The sequence below is a fragment of the Ochotona curzoniae genome, unplaced genomic scaffold (assembly GCF_017591425.1).
Source record: "Ochotona curzoniae isolate NIBS_2020 unplaced genomic scaffold, NIBS_Ocur_1.0 contig_43, whole genome shotgun sequence".
NCBI classification, from domain to species: Eukaryota; Metazoa; Chordata; class Mammalia; order Lagomorpha; family Ochotonidae; genus Ochotona; species Ochotona curzoniae.
Window position 1 is genome coordinate 30776888 of NW_024466218.1, and position 22133 is coordinate 30799020.

At 42.1% G+C, this 22133-nt stretch overlaps 1 protein-coding gene across 3 annotated transcripts; it reads left to right on the top strand.

Annotated features, from left to right (window-relative positions):
* Positions 1-6907: 6907 nt before the first annotated feature.
* On the top strand, positions 6908-18110 carry SERPINB12 (serpin family B member 12). Of its 3 annotated transcripts, none has more exons than XM_040984751.1 (7): positions 6908-7075; positions 9008-9131; positions 9898-10019; positions 12980-13097; positions 15059-15201; positions 15639-15806; positions 17272-18110. In XM_040984751.1, exons 1-7 carry the CDS (start codon positions 6908-6910, stop codon positions 17674-17676), a joined length of 1248 nt encoding a protein of 415 aa, XP_040840685.1. In that variant the 3' UTR covers positions 17677-18110. The 3 variants fall into 3 exon arrangements, with proteins under 3 accessions (XP_040840685.1, XP_040840684.1, XP_040840686.1); XM_040984750.1 differs by having other exon boundaries at positions 9008-9127; positions 9879-10019; XM_040984752.1 differs by having other exon boundaries at positions 9008-9079; positions 9879-10019.
* Positions 18111-22133: the final 4023 nt, after the last annotated feature.

The following is a 22133-nucleotide window of genomic DNA, read 5'->3' on the forward strand; positions in this document are numbered from 1 at the left end:
ATTTTAGCTGATGCATCCAATGTTCATTTCTGCAAAATATTTTGAGTCTTCCAAGAAGGTTTCCTTAGCAAAATGTGAACCACGATTGGAAAATGAACTGCTGTTATTCTGTTGTGACAGGGAATATTTGAATTAATTCCTTTTAAATTAGGGAGAGGGCAAAAGGCCAGTGGGGAAATGGGCACAGGAACAGGGGAAGGAGAGGAAAAAGATGAAAGTTCAGAAAAAGACCCATGGAGAGAAAGAAAGAGAAGAGAGACTTTCTGTTTATTAGGTGTTATGACAGTTGCCAGAAGGAAAAAATGTATTAATTGGTGAGGATGCTTAGGGAATTGTCGAGGAGTTGCAGCCATGGCTGAGTGGATGTGATGGTTATGGAGAAGACAGGTTGGTAGTCCCTGAAAGCACAGTGCCTTGTTTTGAGTGCATAACATTTCAGGTGTTTGAGGGCTTTACAGGGTCTTCAGGGAGAATGAGGAGCAGAAGCGCGAGGCTCAGGTCTCCCTAGCACCCCCTTCATCAGGACTCTAAACCCCTTGCCTTTGGCTCCCAGGAGATCAGCAGGTAGTGTGTCAGCTTCAACAGATTCTGATTCACGGTCATTACTGAAAGGTCACAGAGAATTGCTTGCTCAATATCTCTCCTTACCAGTTTCCACAGGTTGCAGGACTTGGCTGTCCTCTCTTCTGTACAGTACTGAGTCTTCGTCAGAGCACAGCTGTTCGTTGGGGACTGGCCTCTCTGGCTTCCAGGTATGTGCTGGCGGATGAGGTGTTGGTACTAGCCATGTTCTTTGAGGTTGGCTCCTGGCTTTGCAGTTGTACCAGGGTTTTCAAATAGTTCATGGAAAGTGCACATCATCTTTCATTCTGTTTCCTGTGAACTTTTCTAAGTGTTACAGGTGCTGTCATTACGGCCTTACACTTTCTGCCATCGTGACGGTGAGCACCTTAGATTCTCTGAGTCCTAGTTTCCTTACAAAGTTATATTGGGATCAGAATGTTTTCCTCTATGATTTAGTGGAAGAGCTGGATGAAATAATGAGTGTGGAAGTGCCTGCTACACAGTAGGCCCTCGGTAATTGTTTATTATGTCTAGTTACAGGTAATACAATCTGGACTGCTGATACTCCTGTTCACCAGCTGTCCCAAAGAGGCAATGTCTGGATTTGTACTTTATTGCAATATTGAAGAGACATAGAGTTTTGTCTTGGGTTAAAGTAATAGAAAAGTACATTTTAAATTTATGAAATAATTTCTTACCACTGCATTATACATTTGTTCTTTGAAAGGAAATGTGTCTAGAGATATAAAAATGTTTTAGGCTCTAAGATTATTCATTGTCATTGAAAACTGGGATTATTATGGTTTTCAGTAAAGGGCCAAATGGTAAACATTTTCGTTTTTGTAACCCACATGTTTTTTTCTCTACTCCTCAACTCTGCTGTGGGCAAATGCAGTCATAGGAAGTGCTAAAAGAAAAAGTGTGCTGCTTTCCAACAAAGCTTTATTACAAAGCAGGCAGTGAGTTGGGTCGGTACAAAGACTACAGTTATGAACCCCTTAAGGATAAAAGCAGATATGTGTCATCAAAATCTGGCCCAAAGCAGGTTTTTGCTGTTTTAATTCTGTATAGCATCAACAACCGTATAACAAAGAGTTTGGAAAGTCACATTATTCAGATTTTTCGAAGGCAAGATTCTGGTTGGCTCTGTCTCTTATGATTATAAATATGCTGTTTTCCTGTGTCATGCTCATTGCCTGTTGTCTCTCTTTGATTTGCATCTTGGTCTGATTGGGAGGGGCTATTGATATTTCAAGAGTGATTGCAATTTAAAAATCAATTGGTTGTATTTTAGTCTTTATTTTTCCCACTAATTTGTTGTATTAATATGCTTTCTATTCTTTGGGATTTTATATATTATCAGATTTTTAAATTTGGAAGACAAAATAATGAATATACAATGAAATGTCAACTTTAGAAAAATTTATATTTTCCACTAAATTGTCAGTGAATATGCAGATTTTTTCCTATAAACACATTTCGTTTCTCCCAGAGTTTGGGTGTAAACTTAGATGCGAAAGATCCTCTTGGCAGTGTATCAAAAACAGTCTTTACCAACAGGAGTATTTTAATCCTATCACTTTCCTCAGAAGTTGGCACACATTTTGACTGATGAATCATTCTGAAAAACTCAGTTTTCATCTTCATGCAGAAAAAGGTTAGTTGCTAAAAGGTTAATAATTGGCTCATAACTCATGAGGAGTTACAACTTATCTAGAAGTAATCATTTAATTTGATACTTGGCAGGATTAACACCATTTCCCCAGCTTTTTGAGTGGATCTCTTTCTTTCTTCCTTCCTTCCTTTCTTTCTTTCTTTCTTTCTTTCTTTCTTTCTTTCTTTCTTTCTTTCTTTCTTTCTTTCTTTCTTTCTTCCTTTCTTCCTTTCTTCCTTCCTTTCTTTCTTTCTTTCTTTCTTTCTTTCTTTCTTTCTTTCTTTCTTTCTTTCTTTCTTTCTTTCTTTCTTTCTTTCTTCCTTTCGTTCTTCCTTCCTTCCTTCCTTCCTTCCTTCCTTCCTTTCTTTCTTTCTTCCTTCCTTTCTTTCTTTCTTTCTTTCTTTCTTTCTTTCTTTCTTTCTTTCTTTCTTTCTTTCTTTCTTTCTTTCTTTCTTTCTTTCTTTCTTTCTCTCTTCCTTCCTTCCTTCCTTCTTTCCTTCCTTCCTTCCTTCCCTCCCTTCCTTTCTTCCTTCCTTCCCTCCCTCCCTTCCTCCCTCCCTCCTTTCCTTTTTATTTTCTTTCTTTCCCTGAGTAGCACTATCAGGCTAGTTGACCTCCACATTCTACTTTAACACTGATGCTTGATGTCACTGACATGAAAGACACTGATTTTCTGAGTTGGTGTATGCAAAGCTCCAAGTGGTGCTTGACGATTCTTATCCCTGCTTCAGTGAGCTATTGAGTCACCTTAAAGTGTGGCTGCAGTTAGTGGCTGATTTCATCATCACTGATTAAATAATCAACCACACCAAATTTCTAGGCTTGTAGGGCACAGTCATTTGTAGTCAGATCTTTTTTGGATTACTTGAGATGCTTAACAGATAAAACAGATAAAAGATATCCAAACAAGTTTGAATCTACTCAGGTATGCAGAAGCTGAGTGCCACACACTTATGCACAGCCAGCAATAACAGGTGTGACAGCTCCATGGACAGGGAGCCAGGCAAGAGTGCACCCTGTTGGAAACATGGCCATTGTCCTTCGTGAAACGCTGTGGAAGACAACAGTTCTGTGATGAAGTTAGCCATAGACGGGCATAAAGTACTGACTGAGTCACATTTTCACATTTTCCAATTTATTACAAGGCATATCTGACGCCTAGAAGTTCTTTAGCATTTTGCGGAAGCTAGAGAAAAACACAGAAGCACTTAAGTACGGATTGAGGAGACATAAAAATGTGGTTTTTTTTTCTTGTGTTTACTGTTGAGAATGAAGAAAAATGTGTTGATATCTTACAAAAACTATTTTTACTTCATCTATGTGACCACTGTATAAGTAGCTGATATTCTCCATGAAGAAAATAGCTCTTCTTAAAAACTTGTGCTAAACCTGTCTGTGTCTAATGCACTCCTATTTGTGGGGCTGTAAATTCAGTCTGTGCTGACTGGGGAGAAGCTGGAGGAGGATGTCAATTCCCAGCATTCTGACCCTTCCCAGCTTTCTCAGTGTTTGATCCCATGTTTATTGCCAGGATTTTGCATATTGAGATTATGCTGAAACAAGCTAAGTCACATGAAATCTTATTTGACTGCTTTAAAACTTTCACTTTTTTTTCAGTTGTGGAAAATACTTTTCCCATAAAAACTTTTTCAGAAGCCTATTAAGGAGGAAAAGGTAGAGGAGGTGTCTGGGGATCTGAAGTTCCATGCAGCAAGGAAATGAACAGGTTAAGTAAGTGGGCAGTCACATCCCCCACAAACTTTAACTGAATAGGCAGCTAGATCTCTGCTTCCTATTCAGTTCTTTTCCTTTAGAAGATCTCCTCTCTCTCTCAGATTATTTTGATAGCTTTTATCCCTGGGTTGACATTGAATTATTCTAGTTCATAATCAAATAATAATTCCCAACCCCTATTCCAGCTCCATTGTAAGAAAAATACACCTTGGAAATAGCTTAAGTATGCTTTATAAGTCCTGTATAAAATATTAAAACAACATAGAGTGAAATGAAAATGTAAATATAAGATCTTGCCCAAATTAGTGAGTTTATGAAGTAGAGGAGACATTTTTATTTTATCTTCAGAGATTTTAGAGGAAAGGTGTGGGTCAAACATTCTGAAGGCTTTGCAAAGAAACCCAACTGGAGAGAATAAAGGAAACAAAAGACATTAAGTATTAAATTTAGTTGAAAGCACAAGTCATGAGAATTTACTTTTTACAAATTAGATAGTTTCTCTTTTTTTTTCCCCTTCTTTCTTTCCTTTTCCTTTTCCTTGTATCAATCAATGACACATTTACCCTGGAATTCAAAATAGCACTTGGAAAAGTGCCATGATAGGAAAAACAACCTCGAAATATCTGCATTCCTGATAAGGGTGTGCTTTGAAGCTTAGGAACTCTGAGGCCCAGTGCAGTAGACTAGTGGCTAAGGTCCTCATCTTGTATGCACCCAGATCTCATACAGACACTGGTTGGTGTCTTGGCAGCCCACTTCCTATCCAGCTATCTGCCTGTGGCCAGGGAAAGCAATTGAGGCTGGCCCAAAGCCTTGGGACCCTGCACCCACATGGGAGACCCGGAAGAGGCTCTGGGCTCCTGGCTTCGGATTGGCTAAGTTCCTACTGTTTCTGCTGCTTGGGGAGTGAATCACTGGACGCAGATCTTCCTCTCTGTTTCTCCTCTTCTGTGTATATCTGCCTTTCCAATAAGGCATCTGTGTGGTGGGGCCCTCAAGGCCAGACTAGAAGTGTCACCTGCTTCAGAAGGTAAGTGTGGTGCAGGAGAGAGGATGGCCTTGAAATCAGAGGGAACTGACTACCTTGCACACAAGTTGTACCACTGATGTAAAATTTTAGATGTAAAATGAAGATAATTCCCAACTTAACAGGATTTGTGAAATGATAGGTACATCCTAGACTCCAACGAGAGGCTAGCTACGATTATGAAGTTACTGCAGGTGGAAGTAGTACCAGTTCTGTAAATGGAATGGATTTCTGGGGCTTCACTGTTTTTCAAGGTTATTGCAAGTCTGTTTGAAAATAATGATGGCAGAAGCAAATTACATGCAAGCGTTTCAGTTTGCTGCTTATTGAGAGGAAGCTGCATTAGTGGTAACCTTTACACTCAGCTGAAGAGTAACTTAGTGTGGAGGACACTTCCCAGTGCAGGTGCGAACTATCTCAAGCCAGTGCTGGGCGAGCTGACTGCTGGGCCTCTGGAGCTGAATTTCAGTGGAAGAAACAATATTTCCAATTTCGGATTTTATTTCTTTGAATAGATTGTTAATGGGACTTAATTACTTGCTTATTATTTTTATTTGAAAGAGTTACAGAAACAGGGTGAGAGGGAGAGAAAAAGAGCAGGGGAAAGAGACAAAAAGAGAGAGAGACCTCCCCCTGCCCCAAGTGGGAATATCTTCTTTGCTAGTTCATAGCCCAGATGACTGAGTGGCCCGAGCTGGGCTTGGCTGAAGTTAGGGGTCAGAGCTGGGCTTGGCTGAAGTTGGGGGTCAGGAACTTCATCAGCTGGGTCTCCCACATTGATGCAGGTGTCCAAGCACTTGGGTTATCCTCCACTGAGTTTTCTCATTTCTTGATGTTGAACATGAACAAACTTGCAATGTCTTAAGATTAGCTGTTATGCTCAGTAGTACAATTAGAATTAAACTTTATACTTATATATACATACGTACACATGTTAATTTTATGTACACAGTATCTACACAAATATTTCACAGAAAATGTGTGTAATAAAACACATATGAATTGAAATTTTTATGTAATTTCACCTCCCATCAAGTTTTTATAGTCTGCTCACATGACTTAATCTGTATGCAAGCATATGTACACACACACACACACACACACACACACACACACACACACACACACGTACAAAGGGCGGGAGTTTAATGTGTAGCAATACCAAGCCAAGAAACAGGACTTACTGACCACCTGAAACTGTCTCCTACCAGCACAGAGGGAAGATTTTATCTTTTCCAAGTTCTGTAATAGTGATGGCTTATTAATGGTTTGAAGTTGGTCATCACAGGGTTACTTTCACGAACTGGCAAGCTGGCAAGCTCTACACATTGTGGTGCTTTTCAGGGGAGAGACAATTTCCTAACCCACCGTCATTCCTATCTGCTGCTGGCCAATGATCCACTCCACAAGAACAGTAGCTCTCCTGATTTCTAAGACAAAAGAGTAATTTTGCCAGTTTTGAAGCTTTATGTAAATGAAATAATAGCATGGTGTGAAAAATTGTAATGTATGACTTCTTTCACTCAGTATTACGTCCGTGTTCCACATTTTATGTGTAGAATATAGTTCATTCAGGTGGCCATTTGGGCCAGCGTGCCCGTGTGTGGTGGGCTCCTGAGATCTGGGGGGTGCCAGCTTGCAGCTGACCTCCAGAACTGTGGATGAACAAATTCCTGTTGGTAAAGCTGCTTTGTTTGTTCTAATTTGCTGTGGCAGTTCTAAGAAACTAATTCACCCCATTCAAATAAAGTAAACCTCTCTCTGTATCAATACTGACTTCAATATCTACACTTAGATATGATAATGATCTTAATTTTTAATAGCGTATTAGATAATTGTATTGTGGATAATTAAAGTAAGACTTGTTTACATATTTTGCTTTAATTTTTCCACCTCTCTTTCAGTTTTAAGCTGTCACTACTTTCACAATGGACTCTCTCGTTGCGGCAAACACCAAATTTTGCTTTGACATTTTTCAAGAGATCAGCCGAGATGATTGCCGCAAGAATATCTTTTTCTGTCCTCTGAGCCTCTCTGCTGCCCTTGGCATGGTCCGCCTGGGGGCTAGAAGCGACAGTGGTCGTCAGATTGATGAGGTGTGTATCCATGTGGGGTCCTGCACCCCGAGTTCATGCTCAGGGCAGATGCTCATCCCACTTGGGCGTGCTGAGGTACTCACGGTACCTGGGCTGGCTTGGAGCATGTGTGCCTGTGAGTCTCAGCTGTATGCTCAAATCTTGTTCTATTTTTCAATCCTCTCATTCTTCAAGGTCGATGGAACCTCTTTTTCCTTAACGACCTTTTTCTAAGCTGTCTGACAGGTCGACAGCTTTCCTTCTTCATCTTCTCTTATTCTATATCTGCGTGTTTGTCCTTCTTCCCCTCTACAGTTGGTGATATCAATGTTATTAGCGATTTTAAAATATGTGCATGTGTTTTCCCTCATTCATTCCGTTTGCTAAATAGAAATATTTTCTAACCCCAGGACTGTACGCGGTGGCTGGAACCTTGGTATCCTCCTTGACTCCTGTGTTTCTCACTTCACAACACGTTTGTCAGATAGTCCAGTTGGGTTTTCTTTTGCAGTAGAAGCAGAACCCAGGCAGTTCTCACTGTCTCTCTGAGGCCATCTCTTCTAAGCTGGACACTGCGATAGTCTCCAGTGGCTTCCCTGCTCCGCTGACAGTCTCTTTTCAACATGGCAGCCTAAAAGATCCCTTGAAAATTGTTAACATTCTGCTTCTTTTATGTTCGAAAACTCAGAATTCTGAGTTGGCTCCTGATACAAGTCCAGTTTTTTACAATGGCCCAAGAAGCTCTGGGATCTGACTCACAATCAAGCCTGTGACTCCATCTCTCACCTTCTGCTCACCTACCCGTGTGTCTGTCACACTGTCCTCCCTGCCTTGGGGCTTTTGTTCCAGCTCCACCTGGTTGATGGCTCTTCCCTTGAGTCTCCTAACTCACTTGTCTTTCAAGTCCTTATCAGTGTACAATTCCTCTAGGAGACCTACTTTGACTCCCCAGTTTAATGCTGTATCCTTTAATCCCATGGGATTTTAGCTGCTTTCCCTCACATAACATTTTCCAGCTTGTGACACAATCCATATGTCATTAGTTATTACATGTGCTGCTTTTTGTTTAACACCTCCACTCAGATTTGGTTTCCTACAGGACAGGAATTTTATCCTAGAACAGTGCTTGGTTTAGAGTAGGCTCCCGTGAGTATTGGCACAATGAATGTGTGAAGGTGACAAGAATAATTCCCTAATCTACACACTCCCGAGGTTGGATCTGAGGCACAGCAGAAGGATTAGGTGTGAATTAGGGTGTTCCCCCCTAATGTGGAGGAGTAGGATTTATAGATTAAGGCAGAATGTGTTTGTGATGATTCTGCTTATTCATCTCTTCACAGTGTTTTTATTTTTCTATTCCATTATCAAAAGTTAGCTGCAGAGTACGGTGTCTATCTTCCAGACCTGTTTTGGAAGTTCCTTCTTCTCTGGCCGGTTCACCTGCTGTGCCTTGTTGGATTTAATACTCTAGGCCAGTGATGCCCAATCCAAACACAAATGTTACTAAGACATTGTAACAGTCACATTAAAAATTAAAAACAGATAGGATTAGTTTTAAAAGTAAATTTTATTTTAAAATATGTTTAAAACATCACAGCAACATTCAATTAATACAAATTTTTAGTGAGGTGTTTTACCATTTTCTGTTTTTTTTTTTTTAAATTTATCTTCCAGATTTACAAATACTTAATATTTACAGTCAATGCTAACTGGTCATCTTTAAAAGGCTCTAGCCTAGGTGCAACTTTTAGAGCCCTTTGCTGTACTGTTAGCTTGGCTCTACATCTCTGCATGTAGCAATGTGGCATTGCATTCAGTCACTTCCCATCCCTTCCCCCTCACAACGCAAGAAAAGAAACTATGCAATCACTCACTGTCACATGGCAATGTTTCTGCATCTATGTGATGTCATACTGTTCATTTTATCTCAAAGACCCTGTCAATGTCACGTAGGTGCTACACTTCAATGAAATTTCCCAGGAAGAGGACAAAGAGCCCATTCCCTGTAGGAAAAGCACAGGAAGAGTGCCAGCTGACAGTCCTTCAGAAGGGCAGAAGGGAGCCACAGGATCGGTGAGTCTGCATTTGAGCTGCTGCCCTAACTCCAGCTCCGCTGGCTGAGAAATTGCTCCTTCTGGCTGAGATGTATTTGGCTGTTGTTGCTTCTCCAGAAACATTAGGTCCTGGCTGCCAACATCAGCTGTGTCCTCAGAGGCTCTGCCATTCCTTTTTGGTTGTGTTTCTTATAGAACTTTGACTGTGAGTGAAGTTTCTAAGAAGTAGGATGTAATATCCTCTACTCATGATAAAAAAAAAAATTGGATCCTAGTCTCCATTACCCACCTGCTTCTATAGGTGGTGGGTTGCCAGGATGGAGCACGGTTGAAGGTTAAGGGCAGTGAGCACAAAGCGTCAGCAGGGAAATTCTTCCCCGTTTGTGGATATTCTGCTTTGTGCTGAAACCTGTACAGACGTGCCAGATTTTTGTCAGCTGTTTCATGCCAGAAGGAGGATCAGAGATTTTCTCCTGATTATTCCTACTGCAGAATGAAGGTGTGGAGAGAAGATTGTGTTTCTTGCGCTGTTTTGAGTACAGGGGGAAATTAAGTGCCCCAATCTAACTATAGCGTGCATTCCTGAGACACACTTATCTTTTCTATACATGATCTTGGCAGTGATCTGGAAGCATCTGTGAAGGGGAGGGCAGCTTCTCACCTCTCATTCCTCTCTTTTTCGCAGCATGCTCCCTACAAGGAACATGACCTTTTTTGTTAACATATGTAAAGTAACACATTTAATCACATTTTGTGTGTTCTTTGTTTAGACTGAGTCATCCAAGGAAGAGAATGAACTGCTGAGCTGCTACTTTGGGAAGCTTCTCTCCAAATTAGACAGAATCAAACCTGATTACACCATGAGTATAGCCAACAGACTTTACGGAGAGAAGGAAATCCCAATCAGTCCGGTGAGTTGTGCATGGATGATTATAGCTACTGTGTAGCATGCTACTTAAAGACAAGTGAGTGGCTAGAGTATTCACCTGCTGCCTGTACACAGATCTTTCTGAAAGGGTGTGTATTGTGGACTGGTGGCTTTTCAGGATGTACATCTCGCTGTCACAAACGTTTGTCTTTGTCTCCCAATTTTCAGAGTGAGCAGTTATGTGATCCATTGTCTGGAACTGAGTGAGTAGAAAAGAGGTCATGTGAGCAATAGCTTTGAAGCATGAATGGGTTGGTAATGGCGTTCTCTTATGGCCAATCTTTTCCTGTCAAAATGAAGCATTCCTGTTGGCTTATTCAGAGCCGTCCTCTGAAAATATCTTCTGTGCCAAAACAGGCCACCATACCCCAGTGAAATTGTGTACACTTTGCTCTTCAAAAATGGTGCTGTAGTGGAAGAAGAGCATGTTGGAAGCCCAAGAGGCAGGTCTGGTCACTGAGGCTAAATCGTTTTGTGTTTAGAGTGAGATGTGTCTCAACTTGGGCTCTAGTTCTTCTTTTTATTTTATTTTTTTTACTTTTATTATTATTATCAGTTTTATGATACATTTCCATTGGCAAGGGATTTTGCTCCTTTGAATGGGAGTCTTCAGTAATACTAATTGTGCCTCTATCTCTTCTTTTGGTCTTGCTCATTGTACTTCTAGTTATCAGATTCTTCTTCTTGGGACAGGTTTCTAAGCTCTGTCACCCACAGGTCTACAGTTTGATTTTACTTATTGCAGTTGGCACATGGCTCTTTGTTTGCAGTCACATGTGCCACTCCCTCCAGTGAGTTCTGGGTCTGGGTTCTTATGTTAGACTTCCACCATGGTCTCCATAGCCTCAGCTCCTGGCTCACCACTCTCTACCTCTTGCGATATCGTGCTGAGGCTGCACTGTTGTCTGTATAAACTTTCTTCTACTTCTGGTTAGAGCAGGTCCCAGGTATCATATATAACTGGGTTTTGGAGGTGCTGATCTTGCCTGAATCTGTTGGCTGTTAGATCTGAGGGCTACACAGACCTATTTTGATCCGCACTATAACAAAGTTGAGATTATTTTCCCTGTGAAACCAGTGCAATGCACTGAGCTCAGTGAGTTCGCTCCCAGCTCAGTGCATGCACAACTCACTGTTGTCCCTGCAGTCTTAAAGTCATTCCACACTGTACAAATGTGCTACTACTAGAGTTTTTGATCTGCTGGCCGTCAGGTCTGAGAGCTACTCAGACCTATTTTGGGTGGAACCTGTAGGATGCCAAGTTGCTGCAGTTCACTGAGCCAGAAATGAATTCACTGCCAGCTCACTGCTTGTGTAGCACTGCCACATAGCCATAAATAAAATGACACCTGATTCTTGTAGTACTGCCTGCTTAAACAAAATGGTACCTGATTCAGGTACAGGGGCAGACTGGGCTGTGAAATCCACCCTGATCCCACACCACCCATCTGGGACCTGTTGCTCTCTCTATCTTTGCCTCTGGTCAAATCAAACAGACTAGCAGGATGGGCAATTCTTTGTCTGGGTTCACTGCCTGAGCTCTCTTCTCACCTTGTTGCTGGTGGAGTTCCGGCTGCCAGTGTAGTTCAGATTGCCACTTGCTGAATGCCTCTGGGGTATCCGTCATTGCAACACCACACCATTGTGTCCACTGCTTTCCTGAGTCTGTCAGTCTCTAGGTGTCTCTCTGCTGTCATTCTGTCCTCTCCTGTTTCTTAGAATGCGCCCTCTCTCCTTCACACTGGCTAATTTCCATCTGTTTAAACCTGTCCTTACCCTATTCTGCCATCTTCATTCTCTTCTAGTTATACTTTAGTCACCAGAAGTAGCCACCTGCTAAACCATGAACATGAAGAATGTGACCACTGATACATATGGGACACATTTGGTGAGCACTGGAAGGAGACAACATTCTTCTAACTAAAACAGTTGTGTTCTGTTGCTAGAAAATACAACTTTTAATGTTAAGAAACTCTGTGCATAAAAATTGTTTATTTTTATTTGGAAGGTATATTTACAGAAAGAATTAAAGACACAGAAAGAAAGAAAGATTTTCTACCCATTGGCTCACTCTCCCATTGGCTTTTCTACCCATGGCCAAAGCTGAGCCAATCTGAAGCTAAGGCCTGGAACTTCTGCACCTCCCATGTGGGTTCACGGGTCCAGGGACTAGAGCCCTCCTCTGCTGCTCTCCCAAGGCATCAACAAGGAACTGGATCATAAGTGAAGCATATGGAGCAAAAACTAGTGCCCTTATGGGACGTTGGTGCTGCAGGTGGAGAATTGGCCTGGTATGCCACTCTGCTGGCTCCCAGACCCCACATTTTTTGAGATATAAAATCATGTATCAGACCATTTATCTATTAGAAGTGTATAAATCAATGACACTTGTGTAATGCATTACTTATTTGATAATCCTGGTAGAACACATTGAACAAATGTATTGGAGATATTTGCCATTCCATCAACTTTAAACACATGATTCTATGATATTAATTTCATTTAAAAAGTTGTATAACATTCATCCTATTTATTTCTGAAACATTTTGCATATCATCTAGCTAGTAAGTCTATAAGCAGTAAGTTGGTTTTAGTTTGTAAACAGAAACGCCTTCAGTTAGCTCCTTGAGTTCCTTCATGTTTAGCTTTTGATGTCTTCACAAATGGATTGTTCAAATGTAAGAGTGTCAGTGGGAAAAGGTACTTGCTCCTGGGACTGTGAACTGCTTCGTGAACAAATGTTCTGTGTCTTAATTACTCCTGCCGCAGTTGAAGCGTTGTTACTGCAAATTGAGACTGTGAGCAGGTAGGATGGACCCACGTGCTCCACGTGTTCAGTGTCCAGGCCTGTCTCATTAGACTTCCTGTGAATCTCTGCCTTCTGACGGTGGGCAGCACTGTTTGCATTTATTGCACTCCTTTCCATTTATTCCAATTGAACAGGAATATGTAGAAGATGTGATTCAATTTTATCACACAACAATTGAAAGTGTTGATTTTCGGAAAGACCCTGAGAATTCCAGACAACTGATTAACTTCTGGGTTGAATCTCAATGTCAAGGTGAGAAAGACCAAACCAACTGCTACAGATTTTTCTTTTGATCTTGGACAAAATCAGATAGTTTGAACTCTATTATTGCTATTTATTATTACTCTTTACTGGATCACACAGGGGGTTAAGTGCCTTTCAGTCAGCCACAATGTGAGCAAGATGTCAACCCTTCCCAATGATTTTGAAATGTAAAAAGCCAATATTACAAAGAGACCCCAGCTACTCAGAGGACCTGGACATAACACAGTCATGTTCTCACTTGCTTTTCACTAAATATAGAGGCATTTTCCGACAGAAAGGAGGTGTGGAGGTAGTGCCAGAGTGATACTTGGAGTTCTACAGAAATGGAGAAGTGTTGGAATATGAAACTCCTCTTTTATTCTCTCTCAGCTCCCAGCAAAACAAAAACAAAAACAAAAAACAAAACAAAAAAATAAAAAGAAAAAGAAAGAAAAAGAGGTCTTTAAGTGGAAGAAAGGAGAGACTCTACATTCATTGGGCACCCAAGCTGGCCATTCCTTTCCAGTCACATTTAAATACAGTCTAGTGTTCTAACTGGTTTGTCATCAGACCCACCATCAAAGATGCTTTTCTGGCTGCCATAGGTAGGAGTTGTGTGCCCTGACCCTCCTGGGCACTCATCCTCAGCTGTTACTCACCTTTTAACTGTTCTGCGTGGGGTTCAGACATATGACAATTCCAGTAAATCTGTAGTGACTTAGTAAGAATGTACCCAGTATAAAAGATTTTAGTTTTGTTTTAGATAATAAACAAATGGAAGCCTGAGAAGTTTAAGAATGGGGAGTGACTTTAAAAGATGACAATACTCTGATTAGAACATCTATACTGTGATGAATGCTTGAAATAGAAAATTTATGCTGTAAGTTATTTTCTCAAAGAGATGACAGAATACTCAGGTGGTTGGATCTATAATTAGAAAGATAAACCGTGGCCCAAGCTGTCTGGTGATAAATACCAACCACAAGTTATTTAGAGAACCAGGGGAGATTCCATCAGTTACATGCTCTGAACTGAATCTTCCCCCAGGTTGGAGTGAAAGAATTTTCCCTCCCATCACTATCTTCCCTCAACTTCATTTTGATGTTATACACGGCTCTGAATGGTGTAATTTACTTGAGTTAATTCTTTTTAAAAAGTTTTAAAAAATTTATTTGAAAAGTAGAATAACAAGGAAGGAGGGAGAAAGAAAGAGAGAGTGAGAGAGGGAGAAGGCTGGAGAAGCACAGCTACATAGTATCTTGTGGGTGAAGAGAGATGGAAGGAGAGAAAATGAGAGAGAGGAAAAGGGAAGAGAGAGAGAGGGAGAGAGAGAGAAAGAGAGAGAGAGAGAAATTCTGCATCCACTGGTTCACATCCCAAACATCATCTCCTTTCCCAGGCATGTTAGCAGTACCCTGGATCACAAATGGAATAGGACCTGGCGCCATGGTGTAGTCTAGGCTTCTCCTGCAGTACTGTATCCGTATGGGTGCTGATTTGTGTCCTGGCTGCTGCAGTTCCATTCCAGCTTACATACTTGTGGCCCAGGAAAGCAGAGGAGGATGGCTTAGGTCCTGCAGCCTCTGCACCCATGTGGAAGACCCAGAAGAAGCTCTTGGCTCCTGGCTTCAGATAGGGCCAGCTCTAGCCAAGGAACCGTTTGGAGAGTAAACCAGTGGATGGAACATCTCTCTCTGTCTCTGATTCTCGCTGTAACTCTGTCTTTCAAACAAAAATAAGTGTTTAAAAAAGAAAGAAGCAGAGTAATTGGGACTCAACTAAGCACTCTGAGATGCTGATGTTGCAAATGGTAGTTTAACATGCTTCACCACAGTGCCAACCCTGTGAGTTAGATCCTGACGTGACACTCTGTAACCTGGAGATGTAAAGCTTCATGAAAAAAAATCTGTCTACAAGTATGCTATTACAATAATTCAAATTCTGGATATCCTTGGGGATCTTTTCTTTAGGTAAAATCAAGGACTTCTTCAGCAAGAACACCATCAATGATGCTACTGTGCTGGTCCTGGTGAATGCTGTTTACTTCAAAGCCAAATGGGATAGATGTTTCGACTATAAACACACAGTCGAGGCCGACTTTGTTCTAAATCAGGTACTTGATTTGATCTCAGGGTTTTCTAGATAGTCCACTTGTAATCTTCTTGGAGAACTATTTGCTGTATGTTGACTGCAGTCTAAAACTTAAATCTCTGAGATTCAGCTGAGAAGTTTTTGTTATTAATAAAATTCAGCACCTGACTTTCATTGGTGCCTTTTTTGGGGCGTGGGGGGCTTATGCTGGTTAGGATATGGGTAGAAGCCTGTAGAGAAGGTGGTCTGGGAGTTAAAGAAGTGAGAAAACTGTGGGAAGAGAAGATACTGGCAAGAGAAGGGCTGAGTGGTGATGGGGAGGCCTCTCTGTGGGGATCATGGGCATGGCTCCGGGGCTCCCATGCAGATCTGTCTCACCTTAGACAGCCACCCTCCTCAGAGGGGTTGGGACTCTGGAGTCTGGGGACCACCTGTGACGTCCCATCTTGCCTCCTATAGAATGAGAAGAAGAGTGTGAAGATGATGAAGCAGAAGGGTGTGTTTAAACTGGGCTTTGTGGAAGAGCTGAAAATGCAGATTCTGGAGATAAAGTACACCAAGGGGGAGCTCAGCATGTTCGTGCTGCTGCCTTCTTCCTCTGAAGACAACCTGCAGAGCCTGTGCGAGGTAAATCCCCACAGTCATGACTCTGCAGAGCTGTGGAGCGCACCCCATGGCCATGACTCTGCAGAGCTGTGGAGCGCACCCCACGGCCATGACTCTGCAGAGCTGTGGAGCGCACCCCACGGCCATGACTCTGCAGAGCTGTGGAGCGCACCCCACGGTCATGACTCTGCAGAGCTGTGGAGCGATCCACTACCCACCGCCATGGTCTTGACTACAGTAGAGCTCTGGAACATACCACTCCCATGGTCATGACTTTACAGTAGAGCTGTGGAGCACATTGCATGGTCATGACTCTGCAGGAGAGCTGTGGAGTGCCTCCTTCACTCCCCACGGTCATGACTCTGCAGCAAAGTTGTGAAGCGATCTACACCCCCCCGCCCCTATGGTGATGACTGCAGAGCTGTGGAGTAAACCACCCCAGACCCCTTGGTCATGACTCTGCAGAGCTATGAAGTGTGCCCCCAGCCCCCATGGTGATGACTGCAGAGCTGTGGAGTATACCACCCCAGACCCCTTGGTCATGACATGTGGAGTGTGCCCCCTGACCCCATGGTCATGACTCCGCAGAATAGCTGTGGACCACACAGTCGCTGCTGGAGGGAGGACACCTGTGCTACCCGGAACTGAAGACTATCTAAAGGTCTAGATTCTGTGAGCTATTTATTTCGTGTTCATTTTGCCGTAAAGTAAAATAGCTAAAAACGTTGTAACAGGACTCTACAATGCCATAACCGCCTGGAACATTTGTGAACACCAAGGAAACTGGAGGCTGAGTAACTTAAGAACCACCACAAATGGCAGAGTTTTTCCTTTTTGTGCCTATCCTGCCTGCTGGGGGATCCTTGCTGTAGTCCAGTGACAGGCCCATTAGCTGAATCCTGTTTGGGGTGCATGACCTTGACAGAAATACAGGTGCTGGTACTGGAATACATGGCTTGTGAGGAAGAACTAAGTGAAGACAGGAGAAACACAGCTACATAGTGCTATGTGGTTAAAGGAAGAGATGGAGGGAGAAAAAATGTGGGGAGAGACACCACCAGAGCTATTAGAATATCAAAGTCATTATTCAAATTTATGTTCCTACATTGCATTTAACACATTACCTACATTATGTGTTCTTGTCCTTGCAAGACGCTAATTATGTTATCTCTGTTTAATAGAAGAAGTTCAGTTTCAGAATGTATGAGATTCCCTAAGCCTAATGAAGTAATCAGCTGAGCTTGATTTGGCTTTGGACACTGGTCTATCAAATACCAAACACAGCTAAACTATCCTGTAATTTATAGAGGAAAGAGATTTTCTTGGAGGGGCCTAACATGGAAGTAGATTATTTTGAGATTTAGATTGGAAGGTTGACGCTCTGACTCTTGAAATGGCTGTAGGCTCTTGGAAGCAATGGGCGGGGGGGCGGCATTCTTTGCAGACTGGACATCTGACCCTAAATGTTACTTTCTTCCTTTTATAGCTTGAAAGAAATATCACCTATGAAAAAGTAGCAGCTTGGTGCAGCTCAAAAAATATGTCAGAAGAGAAGGTTGCTGTCTCCTTTCCCCAGTTCACCCTGGAAGATACTTACGATCTCAATTCCATTCTCCAAGACCTGGGCATTACCGATATCTTTGATGAAAGAAAGGCTGATCTAACCAGAATCTCTTCAAGCCCCAATCTGTATTTGTCCAAGGTTGTCCACAAAGCCTTCGTGGAGGTGGATGAGGATGGCACAGAGGCAGCTGCAGGCAGTGGTGCTGTGGGCATGGAGATGTCAGTGCCATCCTGGACAGAGTTTAACGCCAATCACCCTTTCCTCTTTTTAATCAGGCACAACAAAACCCAGAGCATTCTCTTCTATGGTAGGGTTTGCTCTCCCTGAAAGGATGTGCCCTCTCCACTTTGGAGGAAAGTGGGCACTGTGCTCTTCCCGGTCTCACCCAGGCATGTGCATTTTGCCTTGTCATTTGCCTTGACTCTGAAGCTGACCTCCTTCCTCCAGTTGTCAACCTGGGTGCGAGTCCTGCTCTCTCACACCCAAGAGCTACTTTTCATCCGAATCTGACAGTACTGAGGATCTTTGTTCCCTTTCTATATTCCCACCCACTCCAAACTTTCAAATACATAAATTTACTCTCTGAGACTGCAAGGTCAACACAATTCACATTGGTCTTGATTTTGTTCAACTACCTTGTTAGGCAGGAATCCTGAGTTCAAATATCAATAGACCACTTCTTAGAGATGGCAAACTCACAGATGGTCAGGATGTTTGGCTGAAATGAGTTTTGGACACTCAGCTGTCTCCTGGGGGGGGGTTGTAATCATGGGCATCACTGGGCAAGATGCCCTGCTTCTGCCTCCTGTACCTTCTGTTGTCTTGTGAGGTCTTCTCCCTTGTCTGGAGGTAGGGCTCAGGGTGTACATTCGGTGGTGCTTCAGAATTATTCTACCACCTTTTGTTTTTAACAGAACGGGATACAATGTTTGTCTTGTAAATTTGTCATGGACTCCAGAATGTGTCAAGTTGGTCTCAGGCAGATGGGGATTACTTTTCTATTTTGAGTTCTCTGGGGCGTCTTGAAGCACTCCCCCACTTCTCCTCCATCCTCTTCTGGATAATTCCCCTAAGTAGCTACTCCTAAGTCCCTGACAAAAAGAGGGCAGGGTTTGCCAATAACCTCTTTCTGTACTCCGGTCACAGGCTGGGCCCTATGGACCTGGGCACATGCACCTGGAAACTCCTCAGGGGTTGGCAGCTTCCTGCGCAGCTCAACTTCACTGGAGGCATGATTCCCACATTCAGACACTCAGAGCCAGCCCCTTTGCTCTTTAGGAAGGCCATCTGTGTTTGTGCCTGCGCCTTGGCTGGACGCCTTGGAATGACCACTGAGACATTTAGCTCAGGGAACTTGGCGGCCTCATTTGCAGCAGGGTCACTTCCTTGTCCTTGGTTGTGCCCAGTTTCCCTGCCCTAACTTGTGATTGTCTTCCTCCCATTTGCCCCTGCCTTGCTCTGGAGAGGAGGGGGCAGCTTTGCAGGAGAGCGTAGCTTAACCTCATCTTTCCTGGGACCGGCCCCCTTCCTCAGCTTCTCTTTTTGTTCAGTTGGGGACGCATTCTCTTCCTTCATCCAGGCTTCTTGGTAGTCAAAACTCACAATACCCAGCAGTTCATATTTGATGATAAGAGGCCATTTGAGGCAATCGTTTCTCCAGAATGCAAGTTGTATGGGTCAGGTAGTCAAAAGTTTAACCTGTCCATGACTCCTTTAGAAGTTAACGTTTTGAGACTCTATTCCATGTGTGACTTAATATTATGGTGAGACACTGAACCAGTGACAGGAAGCCTACAAGACACTGAGATTTGCACCTAGGCCTGGCATTATCTGGTGTTTCTCATGTTCTAATTCTTTTACTTGGTAGACATGTTTTCCTCATTTATCTTGAGAGTTCTTAGAATTTGAAGAATGTGGGGGAAAATGGAAAAACACACATTCTCTGTATCTATTTACAACAATGAGAAAAAATAAGATTCTTAGATATTTCTGGTCAAACCTGTAAATTTGGGCCCGGCACGATAGCATAGTGGTTAAAGTCCTTGCCTTGCATGCGCCCCGTTTCCCATCCAGCTCCCTGCTTGTGTCCTGGGAAAGCAGTTGAGGACGGCCCAAAGCCTTGGGACCCTGCACCCGCGTGGGAGACCTGAAAGAGCTCTGGCTCCTGGCTTCAGATTGGCTCAGCTTCAGCCGTTGTGGCCACTTGGGGAGTGAACCATTGGATGGAAGATCTTCCTCTCTGTCTCTCCTCCTCTCTGTATATCCTTTCCAATAAAAATAAATAAATAAATCTTTTAAAAAATCTGTAAATTTATTCTTTACTCTTCTTTGATTAAAGTGGGTTTCCTTAGTTAATAAATTTCTTTTGTTGTTAAATAAATATAATATGTCATTGGATGATGTTTTTGTGAAAAAATTTGCTTTAATATTTTATCCAAAAATGTCAAAATACATAGATCTGTAAAATTAACAGTATATGTTTGCTGCATAGGAAAAAACATATATTTTGCCCCAGTAATAATTTCTTTCATTTTTCCATCCTAAGTACAAAGGAAGGGTTATCAAAAAACAAACTCATATCAATGCTACACACAACTGATTGCTCAAATATGTAAGAAATTTCTATTGACAACATTGACTGGGGCCAGTAAGCAAGGAAGAATCAGGGAGTCACCTGTACCAGCCGTGAGTTTCCCATCTGTCTTGTTGCTTTCTACTGTCTCCCACTGGGCTTAGAATCACGAGATTTCTGCCAACCCAACTCCTCTGGAATCCATTTCCTCACCTCGTACTCACTGCTGTCTCCTACCCTCTCTTACTTCTCCATTTGGTTTTCTTTTACAGCTATTTACATACTGAATGAAATTACCTAAGGGCAACTTAAGGGATGTGAGGACATGTGTTAACTCTTATAGTTTAATCAAGTAAAATACTTTTTGGTGGTAACAACAGTAGAAAGAGCCCTGTAGCAGTGTTCTTGATTTTTGTGTTTCTTTTTAAAAAAAGATTGGTTATTGGACACTCTTTTGCACTAACCTAGCATCACATTGATACCCCTGCTACAAGTTTGGCAACACCATGGAGATGAAGACTTACCATTTTATTTTATTTAAACTTTTTCTTTTTTTCCTTCTCAACGCATGGTGGACTGTACCTAAGGGAGGTGTAATGGAAGTGCAGCAGAAATAAAAATGTGAAAAAAAAGAGATTGATTTTAAAGGCAGAGTAGAAGAGGGAGAGAAACAAAAAAGGGGGGGGGAGGAGAGAGAGTGAGAGGTTTTCCTAGGCGCATTTGCAGGCAGCAGGGTTGGAAGCGGAGCAGTGGTCCTTGAATTGGTGTTCATATTGAATGTTGGTGTTGCAGGCAGTGGCTTAGCCCACTCTCCCAGGTTTTAATATTTCATCTACTCTATCTAAAGAACCACAGAGCCAGACTGTCCAAGGAGAAGATTCTACCTTAGTTCACCATAACTACTCAGGGTGGAAGCTTATTAGACACTGAAAATTATACTCAAAATAAAGAATTTTTGAATTTTCATTTTCCTTATACCAGCAAAACTGATTCTCCAGTACAGAAATCAGAGGTAGAAAGAGCTTTGAGGATTTTGGAAAAATGAAATTAAAAATAAGTTAATTTCAGTGCAAACATTTTCGAAAGCTATGAAGTTTTTTTCCTAATGCATACTTTCCACAAACTTTTTGAAGACATTTTGTGTAATAAAAATTTCCAGAAGAGGAAGTCTATTTACCAGTTCAAAGTTCCTTTTATCTAGCAGTGTTAACATGTAGGGCAAAAGGGGCAATGTCAGTTTAAAGACAGTAGATCCACTGGGAATGGTGTGTTGGGGACAGCACCATTCCATTTTGGAGTATCCAGGATTGAGTATCCCTTTCATTTCTGGTCCAGATTCTGGGTACTCACACTCTTGGAGGTAGCAGGTTCCAGGTGTGTGGCCTCAGACATCCATGTGGGAGAAATGAAGTTCGTTCCAGGCTTGTGGCTTTGAGCTGGCCCAACCCTGGGTGTTGTGGGCATTTGGGGATTGAACCAGTGGATGAAGCACGTGTACTTTTTTTTTCTCTTTCTCTCCCCATGACTCTCTAATAAATAATGACACAGTTTCCAGAGAAGCATGGTAACACATTGCTCACCAAGTTTTCCCTTACTCTCTAGTTCACAGATTCTGAGTGTTCTATTTTATTTAAAGTATTCTTTGCAATGTTGTCTGTTGTCTAATGGGTATTTGCTCCTTAAACTCCCCCCCCCCCCCAAGTTTTCTCCTGTGCTAGGGCAAGTCACACAGTATGTTGCTTCATCCACAATTGCTGTTTATCACTTTTTATCAAATGCATGGGTGGTATTTTAACCTATTAAAATATCAGTGACCTGAGGTGGAGGTGCAGTTGGGGCACAGGGTGAGGAGCCAAGCCCTTCTTCTGGGGATCTCTGCTCCAGATGAGTGCCAATCCCATGGAAGGTCTCCACCTGCATTAGACATGCTGAATTCTTGACTTTCCAACCCACTGCCTTATTCTATTTTTACTCAGAGGAAATAATTCAAGTCCTTTTCTCTTTACTCAATAAGAAGAGCAAAATGAATACCCCAACATGCATACCAAAATACTCCATACATTTAATACTTAATTTATAAATTCCCATGTTCTCATATAATGCTAATTCTCCAAATAATAGTATGTAAATAATGTTATTGTGTACAGCAACAAAAGTTTTAGCTACAGATAAATACAAATGTTTCAAAAAGAAGTCTGTGAGAACTGACATC